Source organism: Haematobia irritans, chromosome 5 (assembly GCF_050003625.1).
Source record: "Haematobia irritans isolate KBUSLIRL chromosome 5, ASM5000362v1, whole genome shotgun sequence".
Classification (NCBI taxonomy): domain Eukaryota; kingdom Metazoa; phylum Arthropoda; class Insecta; order Diptera; family Muscidae; genus Haematobia; species Haematobia irritans.
In genome coordinates this window covers 58,489,326-58,516,715 of record NC_134401.1, presented here as the reverse complement: position 1 = coordinate 58,516,715, position 27,390 = coordinate 58,489,326, and the positions used below count along the sequence as shown (strand labels likewise).

The window sequence follows — 27,390 nt, the reverse complement described above, 5'->3', positions numbered from 1 at the left end:
CTCGATTATTATATATTTGTTGATTTTACGTACACTGAAAAAATATTTACGTAATATTAAAGATTACGCAACCTAAATTTTAGGATGCGCAATTTACAAATTACTAAGGACAAATTTCTTTAAAGTAATGGAATTTAATTAAGATAAAGTTTATAATCTTTGCTTCAAAAACTTTTTTATTAAATTTTGGACACAAATTTTGGAAATTTGCGTCCCTCGGTTAAAGTCGTATATCTTTGAACTAAGGCCAACTTTCCTTAAAGTAAAGAAATAATTTTTTTATTTAAAGATATCGTTCTTAAATTAACTGAAATATTGAATCTTTTAATTTAAGATAAAAGCGCTTCAAATATAGGCTAAGACTTATTTTGAGGATTTAGCATCTTTGGTTTGAAGTTTTTTTTGGAATTGAGAAGACATTTTGTACGTTGATGAACCCGTTATAATTTAGATTTTTAAGTGTCATGCCCTTTATTTCCATTGTGATATCATTTATTTGACAATTAGTTGAAAAATTAAATCCTTAATCCTGACATAACCGTAGATGGTTTCGTCTGATTCTCAGAAGCACATAGAACGTCTTCTTCCTCCGGTGCAATTTTCTTCAAAAGGTTGCTTGAAATACATACTCGTATTACTTATCACTGCCATAAATATCTCATCAAGATGTCTGGACGATTTAGTAACCACATAGAATGGATGCCTCCCCGTAGCGACATATCATAGCAGTGCAATTGTGTGAAGTTGGTGGAAGACGCCTTGAGCAGATTTTGCTTATTGATGTCGCATGTGACGAACATTACAGATTTATTTATTCAATCCATTCGCATCACAGTATGGAACCACCGTTCATAACAATATGGAAACCGCCTTGCATACAAACGGTCGTTTCAATCCCTGCTTCGATTGGTGATGTTTTCTGAATGTTTCAAAGCTTATCTTAGTGGTTTCACTGCAATGTGAAATGCCGTTCGGAATCGGCTATAAAAAGGAGGTCCTTTTAATTGAGAATCGAGATGCACTCAGTGATAAGAGAGAACTTCAGCACTGTGGTATTACAATGGACTGAATACATCTAAGTGAGCCAGAAACCTATGGAGGTGGAATGTTTCACAAAATAGCATTTTACTCTTCAAATATTATCATATTTCTTTTCTGTGCTTACATCCTTTTTTGATATTTGCATGGGTGTCGTTTTGTTTGTTATTATTGGTTTATTTTTCAATCATTTTTGTTGTGTTGATTTCAGCTTAAAACCGTGTATTGATTAAGCTACAAGTGTAGCTTAACCAACAGAGGAAAAGTAACATTGTCAAATTTATTTGGGCAAAGCCCTATAGACTGCAAGACGGTTGGATGGACATATGTTTGGGAATTGCCACATTCCTCATCAGCATTCACTACACGCAAAAAAAATAATTCTTTCCTCCCAAACGAAATTTTAGACAAACAAAGTTCGTTTCTCATTTGCTTTTCGTTGAAAGGAAGTACATTTGGAAGAAAAGTATATACTTTTTGTGATAAACGTTTATTCTTTTCCAGGATGTAAAAACAATTTCATAAAGACTAACTCAAAAATTTTTTTTCTGGCTAATTGCATTTTCCCTCACATCTTTCTCACTTCCACGAAGTTTTTTAGTTCTTAGCACCTTTTTCTGTAATTCCAACAATGTAGAAGAAATTATACGATTTTATAAATTTTTAAAATTTTTTTACCTTTCGCCTGGACGGAGAATCGAACCGCGGACCATGCACTTTGTAAGCCAACACACTAACCACTGAGCTATGTACCTGTTATGGTCATCAATAGATAAATATCCATATAAGTTATATTTATATAGCATAGTTTGCGGCGCCCACGAACCGAATAAACAAAGTTTATTTAACAGAAACAAACATTTAGTTTGGCACCGTGGAGCAGTGGTTGCTACGTCCGACTTGCATGCCAAGGGTCGTGGGTTCGATCCCCGCTTCGACCAAAGTTTTTTTTTTTTTTTTTTTTTTACATATATTCCAGATATGTTCGGAAGATTCCGAAAAAATGTTCAACATTACATTGTAGTATATTAAATTTTGAACTGTAAACTGTGTCTTATTAAAGACCTAAAGTCGGAAAAGAACAGTGTTTGATATAAACGAAATGGACTGTGTTGTTGTTTCAAAAATAACTTTTTTTTATTGAAAAAATAAAAATTTTGTAACAAACGAATTTTTTGGTGATAAAAGTTTAAAATTTTCGAAGCAATTCAAAAAACTCTAACAAAAGAAAAACGTTTTCGGTACACGTTTTCCAAACGTTTTTTTTCTTTGCGTGTACTTGCATCTAAACTACCAACCAATTATCAGAATAAATTCTCGTAATTCACTAAACCCAAAGTGAATTACACTTGAACCTCCCGAAAAAATTATTTTGATAGTTGGCTTTGCCTAAACAAATTTCCAAACGTAACTCTTTTCCTTTGCCAAAGTTAAATCATCGATTTGAGTGCAGTTGGCTTGGTTTGTTTTGAGCGTGCTTCCACTACCTTCATTCGTTTTGTTTGTTTGATGCGGCTAATTCGTGTATTTCCATTATTGCATTGTCCTATTTATGATTGCTCTAAATTTTAAGCTCTATTCGATTTTATTTTATTAATATATTTGTCTCCTTTCCCTTTTTGTGTTTATTACAGATAATTGGAACCAAACAGATATTAGTGCGTCCCGATGGCACTTTTGTCAAAGATCGCACCACCTCCACATCATCGGATGCATCACATACGGCATCATCGCCCCCATTGGCCATCACCTCATTTCAGGATTCTGGCAATAACAGTAGCTGCAGTAGCAGCAATCTCCTGAACTCAACTAGCAATAGTATCAATAGCTCGCTAAACATCACAAATAACAGCTCAACGCCAACATCGCCAAATACTTCCATTAGCAATTGTACAACATCGAGTACTAACAACATCAACAGCAACAACAACACTAACATTAACACTTCCAACAGCAACAATTCCAATAATGCGGTCGCAATTGCAAATAGTAGCAGCAGCAACAACAACAACAACACAATTATCAATAACAACAATATCACAAATGGTCCGAGCGCACTAACGCACAATGATATCATCATCGAACAATTGCCCATAGCCATTGCACAGGCTGCTGGAAAGCCATTACAAGAAGCTATTGAAGAGGTGAGTTTCCAAAGATGTCTCAAACTAATTTTATTCAATTTGTCTTTCCAACATTTTTGGTCGCCAATATGTTTGGCAATAAAATTTGTCCAATATTAAGGACAAATAAGTTTGATTTGAAGACTGTTTTTTTTTTGTAACCCAAAAATGGTGAATTTTCCTCTGAAGAATTTCTTAAATTAATTATTGACCTAAAACTGCCGTTTGGATTTCGAACAAATCGAATAAAAACTGCGATCTCTAAAAGCCCAAGAAGTCAAAAATCCAAATTGTAACGCATACTTCAAAGTAAAAAATGTTTTTTTTTTTAAATTACAAAAAGAAAATTAAACCAAAGATGCTAAATTCTCAAAATAAGTCTCAGCTTATATTTGAAGCGTTTTTATCATAAATCTAAAGATTCAATATATCAGTTAATTTAAGGACCTTTTATTTAAATCAAAAATGTGTTTCTTTACTTTAAGGATAATTTGCCTTAGTTCAAAGACATACGACTTTAACGGAGGGACGAAAATTTCCAAAAATTGTGACATAAACTTAATAAACAATTTTTTTTAAAACCTTATTTTAATTAAAATTTTATTATTTTAATGAAATTTGTCCTTAATATTTTGAAAATTGCGCATAATAAAATTTATTTTACGTAATCTTTAATAACATGTAAATATTTTTTTCAGTGTGGATGGAAATCTATAAAAAATTGGGTAGTTAAATTAGCGCTAGTTTTAACTTATTTTTATTGAAAAAAAAAAATATTTGTTTGTAGTTAAATTTTATTATTTTTTCGAAATTTCCCACAGCTCAATGAAATCTTACATTTGTTAAGTGTGCCTCAAACATTTTGTGATCTAAACGTGGTTTTAAAGTTCAATGACCGTTCAAATACTGTTAAAATGGTCATGATTTGGTGCCAATGATGTGGTTTACATTTTAGTTCAATTTTCGCACGAGTTAGTTCATTCTTTCTACAAAACAAGTTTACTTTTGTCGGTGTAAGTTTAGATTTGTATGAACTCTCGTCTATATAAATATCGCTCGATTTTTAAAAACTCAAATTTTCTGGTGTGATATCCGCTCAATCTTTCCAAATATCAGCAAAATGTCTATTAATCGCTGTAACTCAAAATTTACATAAGACCCCTTGACTCCGGGATTCAGATCAACATCAAAACATCGTTTCTTAGCGATCTTATTTAAATGTAGCACAGGGTAATAATTGGTAACCCATTTTAGAGCGTTTTCGTGCACCTTTTTCCCAATTGAAATCGCCATTAGTTTGTAAAATTTGTAAATTATCAGACATTCAGATTTAAATTAAGATACGATAAATATGTACCACTTGTCGTTATTATTTATGGACATTGCTGCACTCAAAAAAAGTTTTCTTGGATTAAAAGATTTTGACCTTTCCTTAAGGATTTCGGTATTGATTCCGAGTCAAAGATGCGGCTTCTATAAAATAAAGATATTTATTAGCGAACTATGTTGCTTTAAAACTACACTGAAAAAATATTGACCTAATATAGAAGATTATGCAACTTAAATTTTAGGACTCGAAGTTTACGCAATGCTAACGACAACATTCTTTAAAATAATGACATTTTAATTAAAAGAAAGTTTATAATCCTTGCTTCAAAAATTTTTTATACCCTCCATCATAGGATGGGGGTATATTAACTTTGTCATTCCGTTTGTAACACATCGAAATATTGCTCTAAGACCCCATAAAGTATATATATTCTGGGTCGTGGTGAAATTCTGAGTCGATCTAAGCATGTCCGTCCGTCCGTCCGTCCGTCTGTTGAAATCACGCTAACTTCCGAACGAAACAAGCTATCGACTTGAAACTTGGCACAAGTAGTTGTTATCGATGTAGGTCGGATGGTATTGAAAATGGGCCATATCGGTCCACTTTTTCGTATAGCCCCCATATAAAGGGACCCTCAGATTTGGCTTGTGGAGCCTCTAACAGAAGCATATTTCATCCGATCCGGCTGAAATTTGGTATATGGTGTTGGTATATGGTCTCTAACAACCATGCAACTATTGGTCCACATCGGTCCATAATTATATATAGCCCCCATATAAACCGATCCCCAGATTTGGCTTGCGAAGCCTAAAAGAGAAGCAAATTTCATCCGATCCGGCTGAAATTTGGTACACGATGTTGGTATATGGTCTCTAACAATCATGCAAAAATTGGTCCACATCGGTCCATAATTATATATAGCCCCCATATAAACCGATCCCCAGATTTGGCTTGTGGAGCCTCTAAGAGAAGCAAATTTCATCCGATCCGGCTGAAATTCGGTACATGATGTTGGTATATAGTCTCTAACAACCATGGAAAAATTGGTCCATATCGGTCCATAATTATATATAGCCCCCATATAAGCCGATCCCCAGATTTGGCTTGTGGAGCCTCTAAGAGAAGCATATTTCATTCGATCCGGCTGAAATTTGGTACATGGTGTTGGTATATGGTCTCTAACAATCATGCAAAAATTGGTCCACATCGGTCCATAATTATATATAGCCCCCATATAAACCGATCCCCAGATTTGGCTTGCGGAGCCTCAAAGAGAAGCAAATTTCATCCGATCCGGCTGAAATTTGGTACATGATGTTGGTATATGGTCTCTAACAACCATGCAAAAATTGGTCCACATCGGTCCATAATTATATATAGCCCCCATATAAACCGATCTCCAGATTTGGCTTGCGAAGCCTCAAAGAGAAGCAAATTTCATCCGATCCGGCTGAAATTTGGTACATGGTGTTGGTATATGGTCTCTAACAACCGTGAAAAAATTGGTTCACATCGGTCCATAATTATATATAGCCCCCATATAAACCGATCCCCAGATTTGGCTTGCGGAGCCTCAAAGAGAAGAAAATTTCATCCGATCCGGCTGAAATTTGGTACATGATGTTGGTATATGGTCTCTAACAACCATGCAAAAATTGGTCTACATCGGTCCATAATTATATATAGCCCCCATATAAACCGATCCCCATATTTGGCTTGAGGAGCCTCAAAGAGAAGCAAATTTCATCCGATCCGCCTGAAATTTGGTACATGATATTGGTATATGGTCTCTAACAACCATTCAAAAATTGGTCCACATCGGTTCATAATTATGTATAGCCCCCATATAAACGGATCCCCAGATTTGGCTTGCGAAGTCTCCAAGAGAAGCAAATTTCATCCAATCCGGTTGTAATTTGGAACATGGTGTTAGTATATGATCTTTAACAACCGTGCCAGAATTGGTCCATATCGGTTATATATAGCCCCCATATAAAACGTTCTCCAGATTTGACCTCCGGAGCCTCTTGGAGGAGCAAAATTCATCCGATCCGGTTCAAATTAGGAACGTGGTGTTAGTATATGGTCTCTAGCAACCATACCAAAATTGGTCCAATCACACAAAAATTCGTCCACATCGGTTCATAATCATGGTTCCCACTAGAGCCAAAAATAATCTACCAAAATTTTATTTCTATAGAAAATTTTGTTAAATTTTTATTCGGATCATAATAAAATTTTCATCATTGTCAAAATTTTATTTCTATAGAAAATTTCGTTCAAATTTTATTCGGTTCATAATCATGGTTGCCACTCGAGCCAAATTTTATTTCTATAGAAAAAGATTTTATTTCTATAGAAAATTTTGTCAAAAGTTTATTTCTATAGAAAATTTTGTTAAAATTTTATTTCCGTAGAAATTTTTGTCAAAATGTTCTTTCTATAGCAAATTTTGTCAAAATTTTTATTTCTATAGAAAATTTTGTGAAAATTTTATTTCTATAGAAAATTTTGTTAAAATTTTATTTCTGTAGAAAATTTTGTCAAAATTGTATGTCTACTTTGTCAAACTGAATTATATACGTATTGGATCGATCTTTTTTGATTTAATATATACCACGTATGGACTTACATACAATTTAGAAGATGGCGTTAGGAGGTTTTAAGATACCTTGCCATCGGCAAGCGTTACCGCAACTTAAGTAATTCGATTCTGGATGACAGTGGTTAGAAGAAGTTTCTACGCAATCCATGATGGAGGGTACATAAGCTTCGGCCTGGCCGAACTTACGGCCGTATATACTTGTTTTCATTAAATTTAGGACACTAATCATATATAAGTTTATACTTTTTGTACTACTATATCAATAAATACAAATACAAATACAAAAATACAAATCTTAAAATTTTGATTCCCTCTGTTGAAGTTGTAGATCTTTAAAGTAAGGCAAATGTTCCTTAAAATAAAGAAAAACATTTTTAATTTAAAGAAATCGTCTTTAACTCAACTGACATATTGAATTTTTGAATGTAAGACAAAAATGCTTCAAATATAGACTAAGACTTATTTTAAGGATTTGCATCTTTGGTTTAAAGTTTTTTTTTTAGCATTGAGAAAACCGTTTTTACTTTGAAGTACTTGGCATAATTTGGATTTTGAAACTGAAATGTGTTTGTACATGAATACTTTTGTACATGAATACTTGTACATGAATACTTATATAAAAATTCGATGAATGAGATCTGTATCCAATTTTAATTTTATCGATCCTAGATTTAAAGCCAGGGAGGTCCCTAAAAAATGTCTTTATTTTAAAAAAGCCGCATCTTTGGCTCGGAATCAATACCAAAATCCTTAAAGGAAGGTCAAAATCTTTGGATCCAAGCAAACTTTTTTTTGAGTGTAGGATCAATAAAATTAAAATTAAGATAGAGATAGAAATTCCACTTATCGAATTTTCATTCTCTGTTCGTGGTACAAACAAATGACACTTTAAAAATCCAAATTATAACTTTTAACCAAAGATGCTAAATCCTCAAAATAAGTCTTAGCTTATATTTGAAGCGCTTTTATCTTAAATTTAAAGATTCAATATTTCAGTTAATTTAAGGACGATTTCTTTAAATAAAAAATGTGTTTCTTTACTTTAAGGAAAATTGGCCTTAGTTCAAAGATATACGACTTTAACCGAGGTACGCAAATTTCCAAAAGTTGTGTCCTAAATTTAATAAAAAAAAATTTTGAAGCAATCATTATAAACTTTATCTTAATTATTTTAAAGAAATTTGTCCTTAGTAATTTGTAAGTTGCGCATCCTAAAATTTAGGTAGTGTAATCTTTAATATCAAGTAAATATTTTTCTCAGTGTGAGATTTAGATTATTTTAATAAAATGCTTAGGTTTACTAATACAGTTCTCCACGTCTTTACATGACTCCTACATAGTTCGATTAGCTCCTATGCTATGGTATAAAATGGGACTCAATTACTTATACATTTTCTTTCACTTTTTTCGGATACCTTTTCTCCAGATTAAAATAACAAAAAAAAAACAACAAATATTTGTTATTTACGTACATATTTATGTGTGTATCCGTGTAAATAATTGGGGCCATATATTTTATTTCGGCAATTGCTACCGCATGCATTGATTAACAAATTATAACCATTAGAATAATAAAGTTTAATATACTTTTATTTTACGAGGTGAATTTGTAATTAAATTTATCATCTATACGTTTCATTCATAGTTTTTTTTATGAGTGCACACTTATAATAATAAATCCACAATAGATTTAATCTTACTTCTTTGAAATTATCCTCGTCTTTCGATTACTATTTCTCTTTTTATTCCCAAATGCAATGGAATCGCTTAGTTGGATATTTTATTAAGACATTCAAGTAAACATTATTCAAACTAAAATCATCATCTAAAAGAGAATGAAATACCAGAAGTAGAGGGTTATTGTGTTATCTCAAACACAGAGATTAGATTAGTCACAAAACCATGGGCGATTATCGACTTCTGGGTGAAGTTTTTGAATTTTCTTTTTAGAGGTGCTTATTAGCTCACTCTCAGATACAGTGATGGACTTTGATATTTGGTTGTTAAATGCAACCATTTAACAAAGTGGAAGGGGGCTTTCGAAGCAAATACCGATAGTGTGAAAATAGTTTATATTACAAGGAAGATTATTTTTAATTCCTAAAAATTAATTTAAATTAAATTCAATTATTAAACATTCATTTATAATTCATTAAGATTAAGGAACATAATGGGATATAATTTTTTTTTTAAACTAAACAATGCTATAAATATTTATAATAACAAAAAACATGCACCGAAAAAAATGTTTACTATTGTTTATGAAAAATGAACTAACTCATAGTAAGAATGACCATGATTTGATTTTTTTCATCTAGATAAGTTCATGATTTTCTTATAAATTAGTTCATGTATTGCATCGTATTTATTACCATGCTGTGGAAAAATGTACTTACACTCATTCAAAATATTCCTGCTATCCGGAAAAATGAAAAATTTTTTGGGAAACCTATATTAAGAAATTGGTTTGAAATAAACTGTTTGTCAGTATAAGTTTCAAAAAAGTAGAGTAGAGCGTAGTATTGAGGAATTAAAGGTACAACAAGCTTGTATATAACTAAGAAATTTTTCGTACAAGTCAATTTTCTATAACCACCAGTACTTTATTTAAAAAAATTATTATTGTTACATTACACAAAACTATGGGTTATGATATACAATAAAGGAAATATTTTTACTCGTACGTTGAATTCAGTTACTTGTCGGTAGTTAGTAATTGCTTCTTCAAAAGAATAATATTCTATGTTATTAAGACTAAATTAATTAATTTCAATTTCCATGTTTTCTATCCATACACTGAAAAAAGCATGCGCGGTTCCAAAGATTTTATCTTTACTTTAACAATTTTGGTATTGATTCCGAGCCAAAGAAGTGAGTTTTGTGTACATTACATAAAAAGTAATGACTTAGGAATAAAGGTTCAAACAACCTCAGGTTCGCAATTTTTAAATTTATTTTCATTGTGTTTTTCTTTTTATTGATTTTCAGTTCTATACAGATTTTCACTTAAAACCAATTACCATAAGAGTTGCCCAAAGGAACTTCATCGGAAGTAGAAAAAAATCAAAAATGAGGATCACGGGTTATGCTGAAAAAGAAATGGTTCTGAAACAAATTCCAAGTTTTCTGGTAGTTTCAAAAATGTTATGGGTGCATATACTGTAATCGTGAACGACCCTCGCAGATTTCTCGTATTAAAAACTTATACTCGTTTTTTGAGCATGAATTTAAACATTTAATAATTCACATAAATATATTTATACAATTCTAGAACTTTGGATTACTGTGTTGAAAATTTGAAAATAGACGAATCAGTAAAATTCACGTCATTTTGAATTTATATTTAGGTATTTCTCTTTGGTCTCTTTGATATGTCCAAATTTAAGCTATGGCTCATGTAGTTCTTTCGGCGCTAATTTTTTTGGCATAGAACGTGTTAATATCTTATCGCCATGTGCTCGAATAGCATTGAGAGTGCAATTAAACGCCTTTTTAGTTTAATATCTTATCACGCCAAAACACCCCAAATCCGCTCGAATATATAAAAAATCATGCAAATACACTACTATTTAATGTTATTTCTAATTGAGTTGACAATAAATATTGCATATGCATATTATATCACAGTTATCGATAAAAATCTGAGTGCTATGACATGGGGATCTTAAAATGCTGTCATTGATGATGAGCAAATATTTGAACAGAGTACACAAAGATATCGGGGGGGAAATTTCCTATTGATATTTCAAGGGAAACATTGAGAATAAGCCAAAGAAATTTCTTTTCCTCTCCCAAGATTGTATGCAAAAATATTGAAGATAAATAAAAATGCAGTATGTTTACAAGAAAATTGTAATGAAAATCTGTGATTTAGGCCGCCTTTACCTCTCTCTCCTCTCCCCAGCGGCACGAGCCAAATTAGCATCATGAGGGCGTGTGTACTACCACCGCTTGTCGTATTGCCACCGTGTAAATATAGACATTATGATGACAGTGCTGGAATTGTAATCGCTAAGGTTGTAAACGATTCAGATGGCATTCTCTGCGGTTTGATATTTTCACGTGGAATACAACAAATTGACGACAAAAATCTATGACATTTATTTATAAATTTCTGCCTATCAGGTAGTCACGCAATATTGAAAATCTTTGATAAAGTGTATGTGTGTGTGTGTGTGAATGTGAATGTCAAGGCGTCACGCATTATTCCAGCAATCATTTATTTCCAATTCAAATGCAATTTGAAAACGAATTTTTAATTGTCATAGACACAGAACAGCAATGACGTTTCTAACGAATATACGCAAAGCTATACTTTGTTGTAAGTCTATTCTCGGAAGTGTTTACCTTTTGGCTTTTGTTGGCTTACTATTAGATCCTAACTGTGGACCATTGTGGGACGGAACCGTTGAATCCACATCGCGAGTAAATATCAATATTTTGATGAAATTTCAATAAGTTGGAATTGAATTTGTTTACAACACTCCAAAGCAAATGTATATAATTATACTTTGTTTTATACGTTTTTATACCCACCATCATAGAATGGTGATAGGGGTATAATAAGTTTGTCATTCCGTGTGTAACACATCGAAATATCGATTTCCGACTATATAAAGTATATATTTGATATAGTCCCCATATAAACCGACTTCTCGATTTGGGTTCTTGGGCTTATAAAAACCGTAGTTTTTATCCAACTTGCCTGAAATTGAAAATCTAGAGGTACTTGTGGACCATAAAAAGGTGTGCCGAAAATGGTGCCCATCGGTCCATGTTTTGGTATAGCCCCCATATAGACCGATCTCCCGATTTTACTTCTTGGGCTTCTAGAAATTGTATTTACTATCCGATTTCCCTGAAATTGGAAATCTAGAGGTATTTTGGGAACATAAAGAGGTGTGTCGAAATGGTCCGTATCGGTCCATGTTTTGGTTGATTGGACCAAAACTTTGATTGTAAAAATGTGTTCACAGACAGATGGACGGACGGACATAGCTAGAACGAATCAGGGGCCAACTCTGAGCGTTATTGCCAAAGACACTCTGTGTCTATCTTGTCTCTTTCTGGGTCTTATAATACCCTGTTCCACAGTGTGGCGCAATTTAACTTCGAAAGCAATTCAAAGGAATCCGAAAACGGAATACTTCTGCCCTGTGGCAGGCCCATGTAGAAATGATTGGGGACGGTCTTTATTGGCACTACCTTCAGACCACAAACCACCTTTTTAAAGTCCTTCATTTATTTGTGGTTTTTGATTCAAAGTTTCACAATATCATTTAATTTAAATATCATTTTTACGAATGGTGTTCTGTTCATTAAGAACTTTAAAGACATTCAAATTAATGGATGCATATTTGAAAGACGATCATTCCATTTAAAGAGGGTTCATTAATGTTTTTTCAATTCAAATATGTTTATATTAATAAAATGTGTTTTTAATGTAGCACAAATTGAGTGTCCTAAAATGTAGGTAACGTTAGCAGTCAGGTAAGATTAAGACTGTAATAGGTACTTTAAACCTTTTAATTATTGGACAGATTGAGAATATGGGCTTTAAGTATTTATCAATTATTTAAATTCATCAGGACATCTTGACATACTCTATTGGCATCTAATATTGATATCTAGTACGAAAAGCCCAAAGATGCGCATGCGCAACATGCAAATGTCATAAAACAAAATAAATTTGCATTTTGCTCAAGTGTCAAGTGTTAGGCTCATTTTCGAGTGTTGGTTATAAACACTCTTTACCTTAATTTATGGAATGAATAGCAAATAAAGACAGTCACATAGATAGCAAGGTAACAACAATGCAAATAAATAATACAATTTTTTTTTTGCTAAAATCAATTTTGAAAATTGAAAACTTGCATAGGGGGGATTTTCAGTTTGCTATTTCCAGTTGTAGGATTAGATGAATCTCATGCTGCCATTGAATGCATTTTTATACGGATTTGTAGAGTCATTTGTAGCTTCAGTTGTTAGTTGAGAAGGTAATCATAGTGCGAATTGTCGTTCATTGTATAATTATGATGTCAAGGTTCCAGAGTATTCACTCTTAACTCTTAATCATTAGAGTTTGAAATCAAGTGTGTGGTGTTTTAAGCACCTCTTGACTCCTCACATAATTCTATAGTTATTTGTTTCACATTTGCATTTCTATTCTATTTAGCACAAACAAAAACATAACTACGAGTATATTAATTAAAATAAATTATATTACATATTTTACTTTTCTATTGAACAATACTCAGGATTTAAAGCTGAGAGTCATGAATATATTTGTCCTCCGCAGGTTTCATTCAGTACATATGTGGATAACACAAACTATTTAATACAATGTTCAATATGTTAATAATGGTCTATAATTTCTCTAAAAATAATCAATTATTATTAATAGTAATTGTTTATATAATGAATATTGATTTTATCAAAACGATTGTATGGATATGAAGAACCTTCAATTTATCACAATAGTTGCATAGGGTTTTGTACGTCATTCAACGGTCATTGTGTGAAACTGGTTTAATGATGGTGAAAAAATTACTGTCTTATTGGCCTAAGAACGGATGGTAAACGATTATATTGAAATTATATATCTCTGGTAAATATACTCAGCAACAACATTTTAGGAGTTGGGGTTAGGTTAGGTTAGGAATAGTGACAGTCCATTATTTCAGTATCACTTATGGCGTTTCGAAGTTACGGTCGTATATACTTCTTTTAATTATGTTTATTAAGTTGTTTGTTTTTTTTTTCGCATTGTCTTAATTGTTCATAGAGTACAATATAAAATCACTCTTTTTTTTAACAACATGAACCTTTTAATTTTTGTACCAGACGTATCGATTCTAGAACTATAGTATAGACTCTGGATTCACTAGTTATATCGTCATAGATTTGGATGACACACTTTGCCCAATAAATTATAGTCGATTAATTTACGATAGAAAATTATGGCATACTTTAAGGCGCAGTTTTAAAAATGACTAAAATCTTTTAAAGATTCTATCCCATTACATGTCATTCTGAGAAGTTGTGAGATGTTATGATATGTGAGAGTCTAAAATTATGCTTTGTTGAGTTTCAAAACCTTCGCTTCATAATTAGTGGGGATGCAATATTTATTTTATTAAATTTAATTTTATCTAGTTTAGTGTAAGCAAGTTAATATTGACAACTATTTACTACAACGTTTTTCGAATTTAGTAAAAAGGTACTGTTTTAGAATTTAATAAAAAGGTATAAAAACCACACTTTACACGTCAATAGTACAGGGAGCCACCGTGGTGCAATGGTTAGCATGCCCGCCTAGCATACACAAAGTCGTGGGTTCGATTCCTGCTTCGACCGAACACCAAAAAGTTTTTCAGCGGTGGATTATCCCACCTCAGTAATGCTGGTGACATTTCTGAGGGTTTCAAAGCTTCTCTAAGTGGTTTCACTGCAATGTGGAACGCCGTTCGGACTCGGCTATAAAAAGGAGGTCCCTTGTTATTGAGCTTAACATGGAATCGGGCAGCACTCAGTGATAATCATGTGGTATCACAATGGACTGAATAGTCTAAGTGAGCCTGATACATCAGGCTGCCATCTAACCTAACCTATTAAATTAATTGAGTGTGCAGCACAAATCAATTAATTTTTAATCAATAATTTAAGAAATTTTTTCTTTATTTATTATCGTAGTTTGAAGTTCAAAATTGCAAATGTATCTTTAGCACTATACGAAGTTCAAGATGTGCGCATTTTTGTTACAATATAAAGTTTTAAAAAATTCAGAATTATTTTTTAGGATTTATAGATGCAGAGCGATTGTTATATTCAGTTTAGTTTGTATTTTATAAAATTAGGTTGTTATAGAATAAGTTAATTGAATTCAATATTTGGTAGTGTCATGAAGTATTTTACTGTGTAATCATTTTAGCCTATGTTGGCTTATCGATTATGAATAATGATAATTAAATTTGAATTTAAAATATAGCTAATTTTTGTATAATTTTCCCCTTTTAAATTTAATAACGGTTTATTTAATGCTTGTAAATTTGTTAATACACAAACAAAACGAATGGACACAAAAATATTAAAATTTAAAATTTTTCTCATATTTTTTTATCATATACTTTAACTTAAATATAATAATTTTCATGTAATAAACTAGAGTGAAATTGGCTTTAGCTTCATGGAGGGTTCACTTACTCTTCTGTAGTACAAATCCTTTAGAATCATTTGTAGATTTTATTTTTGTCATTTTATAAAAGTTTACCTTTTGTCCGGACGGAGGATCGAACCGCGTACCATCAGTTTTATAACTATACACACTATCCTCTGGGCTCTTATACTCATAAACAACCAAATGTGACTTTGTTTATTACCTACGGGAAATGGAACAACCACAGGACCGGTACAGGACTAGTCCCTGGTGTGTATGGACCAGTTTCAGTTCTGGTCAAAATGTATGGAAGGGACCGGTCACTTTAATATGGGTTTGTCATGGACGGGGTAAATTTACACTATAGGACACGTCTTGGACTCATTCCAAAGGACATATCCTGGGACAATTTAGCAGGAGCACTCCATAGACAGATCCTCAGGACCCACACTCAGACAAACTCTTAGAAAAATCTTTCAGTTTGAGCATCCGAATCGCATTCGAACATTTGAAATATGTCGAACAATAGGTTATTCTGATAATTTTATTTCACCAAAAGATTTTAATATCAAGCGAGTACGGAAATCAATAAATTACGACTATTTAAAAATTGTTCTAGTTCTGTGATGGGTCCATCAGTTCAATTTGCACCAATTTCCCGTAGGGTTATTTCCATGCTTGGCTGCAGGTGTTCATTAACACATACAGTCAAGGGTGTCTATTTTTTTTCGTACGTTCGAGAAAATACGTATTCCCTATTATTACATTTGCTTCAGTCCATTTACGAACTCATTGGGAGTTCTTAACCATTTTGCTGGCAATAGCCGTAAGTTCTATTCACTTCCACTGAGTTAATTTTGTTCATCAATAGTTAAATTTAACTAACTGTGAGTAAAATTTTGAACTACTCAGTATTATGGAATTTACTTGTAGTTACGACGTTCAATTTTCTGAGTGTAGGGATATATGGAATAAAAAGTTCTTACACTGTTAGAAAAATATGTTTTTCATATGCTCCGATATAAACAAAATGTGTTTCGGGCACAATTTTTAAACAAAATATATTTAAGTGTCAACATGTAATGTTTCTAAACTAACACTAAATGTTTGGGACACATATGTTAATATGTTAAAATATATTATGTTTGGGGCATGAATGTTTCATAAAAATAATATGTGTGAATGTAAACATATATAAATTTACAAATTTCGAGTAAACATATATATGTTTACAATTTCTGTGAAACAGTTGTATGTTGTATCCGAAAACTGCTTTATGATAAGGCCAAAAATTTGATATGCTTAACTCTAAATATTATTTAATTTGAATATTAGAATGAGTATTCGGAGTAAAGAGAATAGACATTCGGAACCAAGAGCATAGAGATTTGAAACAAATAGCATGTGTTTTCGCCTTAAGAGGAGAATTTTATGTATGTGTGGACAAGTGTTTTGTTTATCATTTTGGCATTATGGATACACATTTTTAACGGCCTTAAAGGCAAAAGTGAAATTGAGTACAAAACACGAAAAGTTTTAAAGGCATTTAAAATAGTATTAAATTCTTGTAAAAAACTGTTCACGCCTAAATAAATTTATGTGTACATTATAAAATTATTTATGTATGTTTATACACTTCTTTTGTTAGAGTTTTTGATTTTCTTCCAAAATTTCAAACTTTTATACCAAAAACAGTTTTTTGTTATAAAATTGTTATTTTTGCAAAAAAATAATAATATTTTATTCAAAAGCCATTTCGTTTATATCAAGCACTGTTTCTGACTGTAAATCTTTAATAACCCACATTTCGAAGTTTCATTATAAAAATTTAATATAAAGGGTGATTCTTTTGAGGTTAGGATTTTCATGCATTAGTATTTGACAGATCACGTGGGATTTCAGACATGGTGTCAAAGAGAAAGATGCTCAGTATGCTTTGACATTTCATCATGAATAGACTTACTAACGAGCAACGCTTGCAAATCATTGAATTTTATTACCAAAATCAGTGTTCGGTTCGAAATGTGTTTCGCGCTTTACGTCCGATTTATGGTCTACATAATCGACCAAGTGAGCAAACAATTAATGCGATTGTGACCAAGTTTCGCACTCAGTTTACTTTATTGGACATTAAACCAACCACACGAATGCGTACAGTGCGTACAGAAGAGAATATTGCGTCTGTTTCTGAGAGTGTTGCTGAAGACCGTGAAATGTCGATTCGCCGCCGATCGCAGCAATTGGGTTTGTGTTATTCGACCACATGGAAGATTTTACGCAAAGATCTTGGTGTAAAACCGTATAAAATACAGCTCGTGCAAGAACTGAAGCCGAACGATCTGCCACAACGTCGAATTTTCAGTGAATGGGCCCTAGAAAAGTTGGCAGAAAATCCGCTTTTTTATCGACAAATTTTGTTCAGCGATGAGGCTCATTTCTGGTTGAATGGCTACGTAAATAAGCAAAATTGCCGCATTTGGAGTGAATAGCAACCAGAAGCCGTTCAAGAACTGCCCATGCATCCCGAAAAATGCACTGTTTGGTGTGGTTTGTACGCTGGTTGAATCATTGGACCGTATTTTTTCAAAGATGCTGTTGGACGCAACGTTACGGTGAATGGCGATCGCTATCGTTCGATGCTAACAAACTTTTTGTTGCCAAAAATGGAAGAACTGAACTTGGTTGACATGTGGTTTCAACAAGATGGCGCTACATGCCACACAGCTCGCGATTCTATGGCCATTTTGAGGGAAAACTTCGGAGAACAATTCATCTCAAGAAATGGACCGGTAAGTTGGCCACCAAGATCATGCGATTTGACGCCTTTAGACTATTTTTTGTGGGGCTACGTCAAGTCTAAAGTCTACAGAAATAAGCCAGCAACTATTCCAGCTTTGGAAGACAACATTTCCGAAGAAATTCGGGCTATTCCGGCCCAAATGCTCGAAAAAGTTGCCCAAAATTGGACTTTCCGAATGGACCACCTAAGACGCAGCCGCGGTCAACATTTAAATGAAATTATCTTCAAAAAGTAAATGTCATGGAACAATCTAACGTTTCAAATAAAGAACCGATGAGATTTTGCAAATTTTATGCGTTTTTTTTTTTAAAAAAAAGTTATCAAGCTCTTAACAAATCACCCTTTAGTATAAATATCTAAATTACAAAAAAAAAACATTGGTTCGATCGGAGCAGGAATTGAACCCACGACCCTTTGCATGCAAGGCAGACATGCTAACCACTGCTCCACGTGGCCAATAAATATATGTTTCTTTTAAATAATGTTATGTTTGCATGGGCTCGTGGGCGCTGCAAACTATGCTATATAAATGTAACTTATAACGATAATTGTCTACTGGTGACTATAACTGCTACGTAGCCCAGTGGATAGTGTGTTGGCTTACAAACTGTATGGTCCTCGGTTCGATTCTCCGTCCAGGCGAAAGGTAAAATTTAAAAAAAAAATTATAAAATTGAATAATTTCTTCAACATTATTTGTATTACGGAAAAAGGTACCAAGAACTAAAAATTTCGTGGAAGTGAAAATTATGTTAGGGAATGAGCACAGTCTTCTTTGGGGAAAATTCTTCCAAGCATATAATATTTTTGGGCTCAAAATGCTTCCAAACATATAATATGTTCACATAAAACAAACATATTAATGTTTCGGCAGTATCCAATAATATATGTGCTTCCTGCAAAATATGTTTGGAACATATGTTAGAGAAGCGATTTTTTTTGAGGGTGTATAAACCAAAATGGAGATTTTTGTGAAAATCACAAAGATTTCTAGAGCGAGGATGAAGTTTAACAATATTCAGTAAAATATATTTAGTAATAGCTATTATTTAAAGTTTATAGATTCTGCCAACCTGAATAAAAATTACAATTTATTTTAAGAAGAAAATGCGACCAAAAAAATTATTAAAATTCATAATTTATTTTATTCACATGTAGGTTTTTTACATTAGGTTTACGATGTTTGCGACATACGTATTATACCGCCGTAGATGTATGTCGCAAATGTCACAGTATTCGATAGGCCAATCTTGCTCCTCATGCGATTGATATTCGTACGAGAGACTTTTTTAAGTACCCTTACTATTTCAGACGCACGTCTGCTACTACGAGATCGTGTATTCTTGATACTTTGTCCTATGTGGCTCAAAAGCGATATCAAACATCGATGTGAAACCACGTTAAAACTCGCCCTCCCATGCGCGATAAAAATAATAGTTCGCTCTAATTCGCAACATTGAACAACAACAACTATTCAATTATTAATTTCAAATATTCTCTATTTTTATTGCAGTTCGACGAATACCTACGATCCTTGTCATTGTTTGATACGGATTTCAAAATAGTCACCGATGGTCAATTACCCCTGCGCCAGTGTTTACATCGTGAGGCCTGTGTCAAAGATATCGATTTGCCCTCATACTACAACAAATTTAGTGATCTACGCAAAGAGTATGCAATTTTCAAATCTGGCGATTTGTCACGGGCCCTGGTGCCTGTCAAAGATGTTAAGAAAATGCTACAAATGCCCATGGTAAACCCCGCTCAAAGTATAGCCGAAATAATCAATGGTGAGTGAAATGAGTTTTGCACTTTGGTTTCTCGAAATTTTTTTATTAATTCCCTTACCCTTACAGAATTGAACATCACAACCATTGATGATACGGATTTTTATATCCGTGAATCTCGTGATATGGTCTCAGCAATTCAACATTTGCTCAAAGCAGGTAAGACTTGAGAAAAATCACTGGCATTCTTAAGCCCGTTGGAAATTTGTGAATTTATAAATATTTTTATTTATTTTTAGGTCATAAATTTACTGCAAATGAAACTGTTAGCTTAGTGTTAGAACCTGGAATTTGGTAAGTCACTTTACATCATCTATCAAACAATTAACGATAAATAGTGAAATTGTTTGCATGTAAATTTGTATGTCAAATCAATAAAAATAACCGGCTTTTTTGTTTAATAGCAACAATCATTCAAAGCAAGTAACGTAATTTTCATGTATGATTTTAATAAATTCTGTAATTTGTACTAAAAATCCAAATGAACTTTAGTTCGTATACGTAGGCTAAGGTGAGGCTTAGGTTTTCGTCGTTATTATAGATAAAGATAGTGAGTTTTAAAGTAATTGCATCAAACTTTTGTATGTATTTATTTAACAACTTACTTTATTAAAATATATTCAAAATTTTACGTTTATAAAGGAATTTAATAATAGTACATGCTGAGTTATTATAATTTAATTAAATTTGAAATGAAGTTGAGATTATAGAATATATTTTATGACATTTCAAACAAGGCATGTTTTTGTTGCTTTATTTTTTGAACAGATTTTTACTGCTCAAAAATTGACTTTGTTGTACAATATTTGCTCAGAGATCAATAAATATTTTGTTTTTGATAATAAAATCAATCGCCATTAGGCCCTATTTCATGCTTCATGATAGTTTTCGTTATTGTTGTGGGATTTTATTGCATACTCAAAATGAGGCTTTATTTCGTTACAAAACAAAAACTTGGGGCATTATTTCATTTCCATTTTGGGGGCTTTATTTCTTAAAGGCTTATTTTCCGAAGCAATTTGCTCAGCGTCTAATTAAATTAATTCCAAATACATTTTAATTTCTGTTGTTTTTATTTTATTAACTGCAATCGATTTTATTTTTATTATTTATGTCTTTTAAAAATATGGTCTCTCCCATTGAATTATAATTTATTATGGTTTAAGTGTTTTAATAAAAAATAAATTAAACACACATGTGTTATACAAAATGAATAGGTACATTTCTTAACCTATAACTAGTATCTTTTTGGTGGTACGGAAAAATTTTAAATGTTTTAAAAAATGGAAGCCTTAGATCGTGTTGAAATTTTGTACAAGTAATTTTGCTTTGTCTTCGAACATGTTGCAAAAAAGCATTGGTAAAGTATAGTATTCTGGTATGGTCTCGAATAGAAATTTAATTTGACGCCACAACAATAAACCAAAGATTCTCCAAGTTTGATATAGTTTCTATATAGAACGATATCCCAATTTTATTTGTTTATAACATTTACAAATCGTAAATTTTGTCCGAATTTTAGAATCTGACGTAAACGGATATATTAAATAAGCTAATAGGTAGATATAGGCCTTATAAGGACTGGTCTCCTTGCTTCTTCATCATCTATAAGACATTAAAAAGTGTGATCTATAAATTACTATCGGACTTAGTTTTGGTATATTCGAGAGTTTAGTTTTAGAACACATTCAGACAAAATTTTAACCCCCTCGGTCAGTAATTTGTAAAAAAATTGATTTTATTAAAAAACTGAACTAACTTATGCTAATCACAATCGTGAGGATATTTTAAGCCCCTCTTCCAAAATCCATCCGACTTTTGAGATTAGATAACTTTGTCATTCCGTTTGTAACACATCGAAATATTGCTCTAAGACCCCATAAAGTATATATATTCTGGGTCGTGGTGAAATTCTGAGTCGATCTAAGCATGTCCGTCCGTCCGTCTGTTGAAATCACGCTAACTTCCGAACGAAACTAGCTATCGACTTGAAACTTAGCACAAGTAGTTGTTATCGATGTAGGTCGGATGGTATTGAAAATGGGCCATATCGGTCCACTTTTACGTATAGCCCCCATATAAAGGGACCCTCAGATTTGGCTTGTGGAGCCTCTAACAGAAGCATATTTCATCCGATCTGGCTGAACTTTGGTATATGGTGTTAGTATATGGTCTCTAACAACCATGCAAAAATAGGTCCACATCGGTCCATAATTATAAATAGCCCCCATATAAACCGATCCCCAGAATTGGCTTGCGGGGCCTAAATAGCCCCATGGTTTTTGCATGATTGTTAGAGACTAATCATGCAAAAATTGGTCCACATCGGTCTATAATTATATATAGCCCCCATATAAACCGATCCCCAGATTTGGCTTGCGGAGCCTCAAAGAGAAGCAAATTTCATCCGATCAGGCAGAAATTTGGTACATGATGTTGGTATATGGTCTCTAACAACCATGCAAAAATTGGTCCACATCGGTCCATAATTATATATAGACCCCATATAAACCGATCTCCAGATTTGGCTTGCGAAGCCTCAAATAGAAGCAAATTGCATCCGATCAGGTTGTAATTTGGAACATGGTGTTAGAATATGATCAACCGTGCCAGAATTGGTCCATATCGGTCCATAATTATATATAGCCCCCATATAAAACGTTGTCCAGATTTGACCTCCGGAGACTCTTCTAGGAGCAAAATTCATCCGATCCGGTTCAAATTAGGAACGTGGTGTTAGTATATGGTCGCTAACAACCATACCAAAATTGGTCCAATCACACAAAAATTGGTCCATATCGGTTCATAATCATGGTTGCCACTAGAGCCAAAAATAATCTACAAAAAAACAAGTATATACGGCCGTAAGTTCGGCCAGGCCGAAGCTTATGTACCCTCCATCATGGATTGCGTAGAAACTTCATCTAAACACTGCCATCCACAATCGAATTACTTAAGTTGCGGTAACGCTTGCCGATGGCAAGGTATCTTAAAACCTCCTAACACCATCTTCTAAATTGTATGTAAGTCCATACGTGGTATATATTAAATCAAAAACGATCGATCAAATACGTATATAATTCAGTTTGACAAAGTAGACATACAATTTTGACAAAATTTTCTACAGAAATAAAATGTTAACAAAATTTTCTATAGAAATAAAATTTTCACAAAATTTTCTATAGAAAGAAAATTTTGACAAAAATTTCTACAGAAATAAAATTTTAACAAAATTTTCTATAGAAATAAACTTTTGACAAAATTTTCTATAGAAATAAAATCTTGGTAGATTATTTTTGGCTCGAGTGGCAACCATGATTATGAACCGAATAAAATTTGAACAAAATTTTCTATAGAAATAAAATTTTGACAAAATTTTCTATAGAAATAAAATTTTGACAATGATGAAAATTTTATTATGAACCGAATAAAATTCTAACAAAATTTTCTGTAGAAATAAAATTTTGGCAAAATTTTCAATAGAAATAAAATTTTGACAAAATTTTCTATAGAAATAAAATTTTGGTAGATTATTTTTTGCTCTAGTGGCAACCATGATTATGAACCGATATGGACAAATTTTTGTGTGATTGGACCAATTTTGGTATGGTTGTTAGCGACCATATACTAACAACACGTGCCTAATTTGAACCGGATCGGATGAATTTTGCTCCTCCAAGAGGCTCCGGAGGTCAAATCTGGAGAATGTTTTATATGGGGGCTATATATAATTATGGACCGATATGGACCAATTCTGGCACGGTTGTTAAAGATCATATACTAACACCATGTTCCAAATTACAACCAAATTGGATGAAATTTGCTTCTCTTTGAGGCTTCGCAAGCCAAATCTGGAGATCGGTTTATATGGGGTCTATATATAATTATGGACCGATGTGGACCAATTTTTGGATGGTTGTTAGAGACCATATACCAACATCATGTACCAAATTTCAGCCGAATCGGATGAAATTTGCTTCTCTTTTAGGCTCCGCAAGCCAAATCTGGGGATCGGTTTATATGGGCGCTATATATAATTATGGACCGATGTGGACCAATTGTTGCATGGTTGTTAGAGACCATATACCAACACCATGTACAAAATTTCAGCCGGATCGGATGAAATTTGCTTCTCTTTTAGGCTCCGCAAGCCAAATCTGGGGATCGGTTTATATGGGGGCTATATATAATTATGGACCGATGTGGACCAATTTTTGCTTGGTTGTTAGAGACCATATACCAACACCATATACCAAATTTCAGCCGGATCGGATGAAATATGCTTCTGTTAGAGGCTCCACAAGCCAAATCTGAGGGTCCCTTTATATGGGGGCTATACGTAAATGTGGACCGATATGGCCCATTTTCAATTCCATCCGACCTACATCGATAACAACTACTTGTGCCAAGTTTCAAGTCGATAGCTTGTTTCGTTCGGAAGTTAGCGTGATTTCAACAGACGGACGGACGGACGGACGGACGGACATGCTTAGATCGACTCAGAATTTCACCACGACCCAGAATATATATACTTTATGGGGTCTTAGAGCAATATTTCGATGTGTTACAAACGGAATGACAAAGTTAATATACCCCCATCCTATGATGTAGGGTATAAAAAGGCGCTGGGGGCCAGATCTGGAGAATACGGTGGGTGGGGAAGCAATTCGAAGCCCAATTCATGAATTTTTGCCATCGTTCTCAATGACTTGTGGCACGGTGCGTTGTCTTGGTGGAACAACACTATTTTCTTCTTCATAGGGGGCCGTTTTGCCGCGATTTAGACCTTCAGACGCTCCAATAACGCCATATAATAGTCACTGTTGATGGTTTTTCCCTTCTCAAGATAATCGATAAAAATTATTCCATGCGCATCCCAAAAAAAACAGAGGCCATTACTTTGCCAGCGGACTTTTGAGTCTTTCCACGCTTCGGAGACGGTTTACAGGTTGCTGTCCACTCAGCCGACTGTCGATTGGACTCAGGAGTGTAGTGATGGAGCCATGTTTAATCCATTGTCACATATCGACGGAAAAACTCGGGTGTATTACGAGTTAACAGCTGCAAACACCGCTCAGAATCATCAACACGTTGTTGTTTTTGGTCAAATGTGATCTCGCGCGGCACCCATTTTGCACAGAGCTTCCGCATATCCAAATATTGATGAATGATATGACCGACACGTTCCTTTGATATCTTTAAGGCCTCTACTATCTCGATCAACTTCATTTTACGGTAATTCAAAATCATTTTTTGGATTTTTTTGATGTTTTCGTCGGTAACCACCTCTTTCGGGTGTCCACTGCGTTCACCGTCCTCCGTGCTCATTTCACCACGCTTGAATTTTGCATACCAATCAATTATTGTTAATTTCCCTGGGGCAGAGTCCGGAAACTCATTATCAAGCCAAGTTTTTGCTTCCACCGTATTTTTTCCCTTCAGAAAACAGTATTTTATCAAAACACGAAATTCCTTTTTTTCAATTTTTTTCACAATAACAAAAGTTGCTTCACAAAAGACGCTCTATCTCACAAACTAATTGACTTACAGACGTCAAATTTTGACACGAATCATTTGAAGGTTGGTACTATATAAAAATAATATGCATTTAATACTAGCGACGCCATCTATGTGTCAGACCGGGGACTTATCAGCCAACCTGTTACCCTTATTAATTTACTGATCACAATCACATTTACCGCAAATTAATTTGGTGTGATATTCGGCTTAACCTTCCAAATATCAGACATATGACCATATTCTTTTCATTTGTAACATCGATTAACGCAAAATTGACATCGAATTCAGATATAGCTCAAATATATATGTGTCATCAAATGATCGAACAATTTTGTACAATATGCTGATTTAGTAACCGATCTTACTCTAATTTAGCAAAGGGTAATACGCTCCAACACTACTACGATTTTCACAATCGGTTCAAATTTCTATAATGCTCGCTTAAATATGCATCGCTTTATATACTATAATTTGGACATATTCTATACAGAAGTTCGAAATATCAGCCACATAGCCTGAAAACTTTAATAATAACACCCTCATTTTCCAATTTGATCTTTTAATTTTTAAATAATTTTTTTACATCAATGCTTCAGGTTTCGAATCCATGGTGTAGCATATAGGTGGTATTCCTATTTGCATTTTTTCCCAATAACTAAATCGCAATTAGTATTATATTCTCCATGCATTCATATTCCTATCGTTTACATCTCCAAAGTATATAAATGGTAAAAGAATGGATGTATAAAATACACATGGTAGCAATAAATTTCTGGTATGTCATGGTGGGTTATACAGTTGACACCTGATAAGAACTTTAGTTCAAACTCTCCTCTCAAAGATTATCAGATTATAGGGGAAACCATTGCTCAGTCACACTGTATATATCCCATTTGGTATCCAAAGAGCAATTGCTTCACTGTTTGTTCCAAGATGAACCATAAACTAAGTCAAACAAACAACCACAAAACTGCCACTTGACTATGTTCCGATTATTATCAGCTCTGGATGTAAACAAAAATACAACAAACAATTCAAAATAATTTGACACTTGAAGATGATCGCCACTCAAAGGCGAAACACTTTGAGTGGTCTTGTTCTCTTTTTTCTTCAATGTTGAAAGTGAGAGTGTGAGAAAATTGAACATATCGATCCATTATTTCAAAACCGTCTTAACTCAAAATTTAAAACAAAAATGGTGAAAAAGTGCTCAGAAACTCACAATAAATTTTGTTAGTCAAGGATTTTAATAACTTGAATAGCTAATTAAACTATAAAGTATTAGTGTTAACTATTCTCAATACATTTTTTTTAAACTCTTTTGCAAACCAAGCAAAAATTCAATTTTGAGTTATGACGCTCTTGCAGAAATTCTCGCATGTATGGTTAATCTCAAAGATCTTGAGTGGGCACCTTGTTTTGAACTAATTTCTCTCTTTTACTCTCAATTTCTCTATCTGGTCGGCATAGTTAGAGATACTTTGGCGATGAACATCGACATTGTATTGTCCAGCTAGATACGTTATCGATCTGAAACGTGCTCGTGGCTTAAGCAATTCTTATGACAGTAGCGATTTCCCTTTAACTCGAGATAGACGACGGCATTTGGGAAAAAAAGGTCTTTTGGATTTTTCATCGAATTTGAAACAAAATCATATCCCCATATACACCCAAGAAATACGAAGTAAAAAGTGATCATAGCAGCAACAAAAATGCATTGCTTCTTATCGGATTTCTGAGACAAAGTGCCAATAAACAATAACAGAAATATTGAAAAAAGCAAACTAAAATAAATAAATAAAAAATATGTTTTTTGTATTGAACTCGCGGTGAAGAGGAGTAAAATGCAATCTCGGAAAAAAGTCGAGTAATTTTTTTAAATAAAATAAAATTGTGAACTAATTAAACAAAATGCCTGTGTAAAGTTCGGTGTTGGCAGTGCGGTAGTTATATTGAAAAACGTAAGTGCCAATATAGTAAATATAGGATGTTTCTAGCCATGGGGTAATAATTACCATAGGCCGAATTTGGG

The 27,390-nt window shown here is 33.3% G+C and overlaps 1 protein-coding gene across 1 annotated transcript in view; it reads left to right on the top strand.

Annotated features, from left to right (window-relative positions):
• The window catches only part of fus (epithelial splicing regulatory protein fusilli), a 153,422-nt gene that overhangs the window by 91,773 nt on the left and 34,259 nt on the right, over positions 1-27,390 (top strand). The window contains 4 exon segments of the mRNA XM_075312153.1: positions 2,673-3,182; positions 19,565-19,841; positions 19,908-19,997; positions 20,078-20,132. Coding sequence (XP_075168268.1) covers positions 2,673-3,182; positions 19,565-19,841; positions 19,908-19,997; positions 20,078-20,132 — 932 coding nt within the window.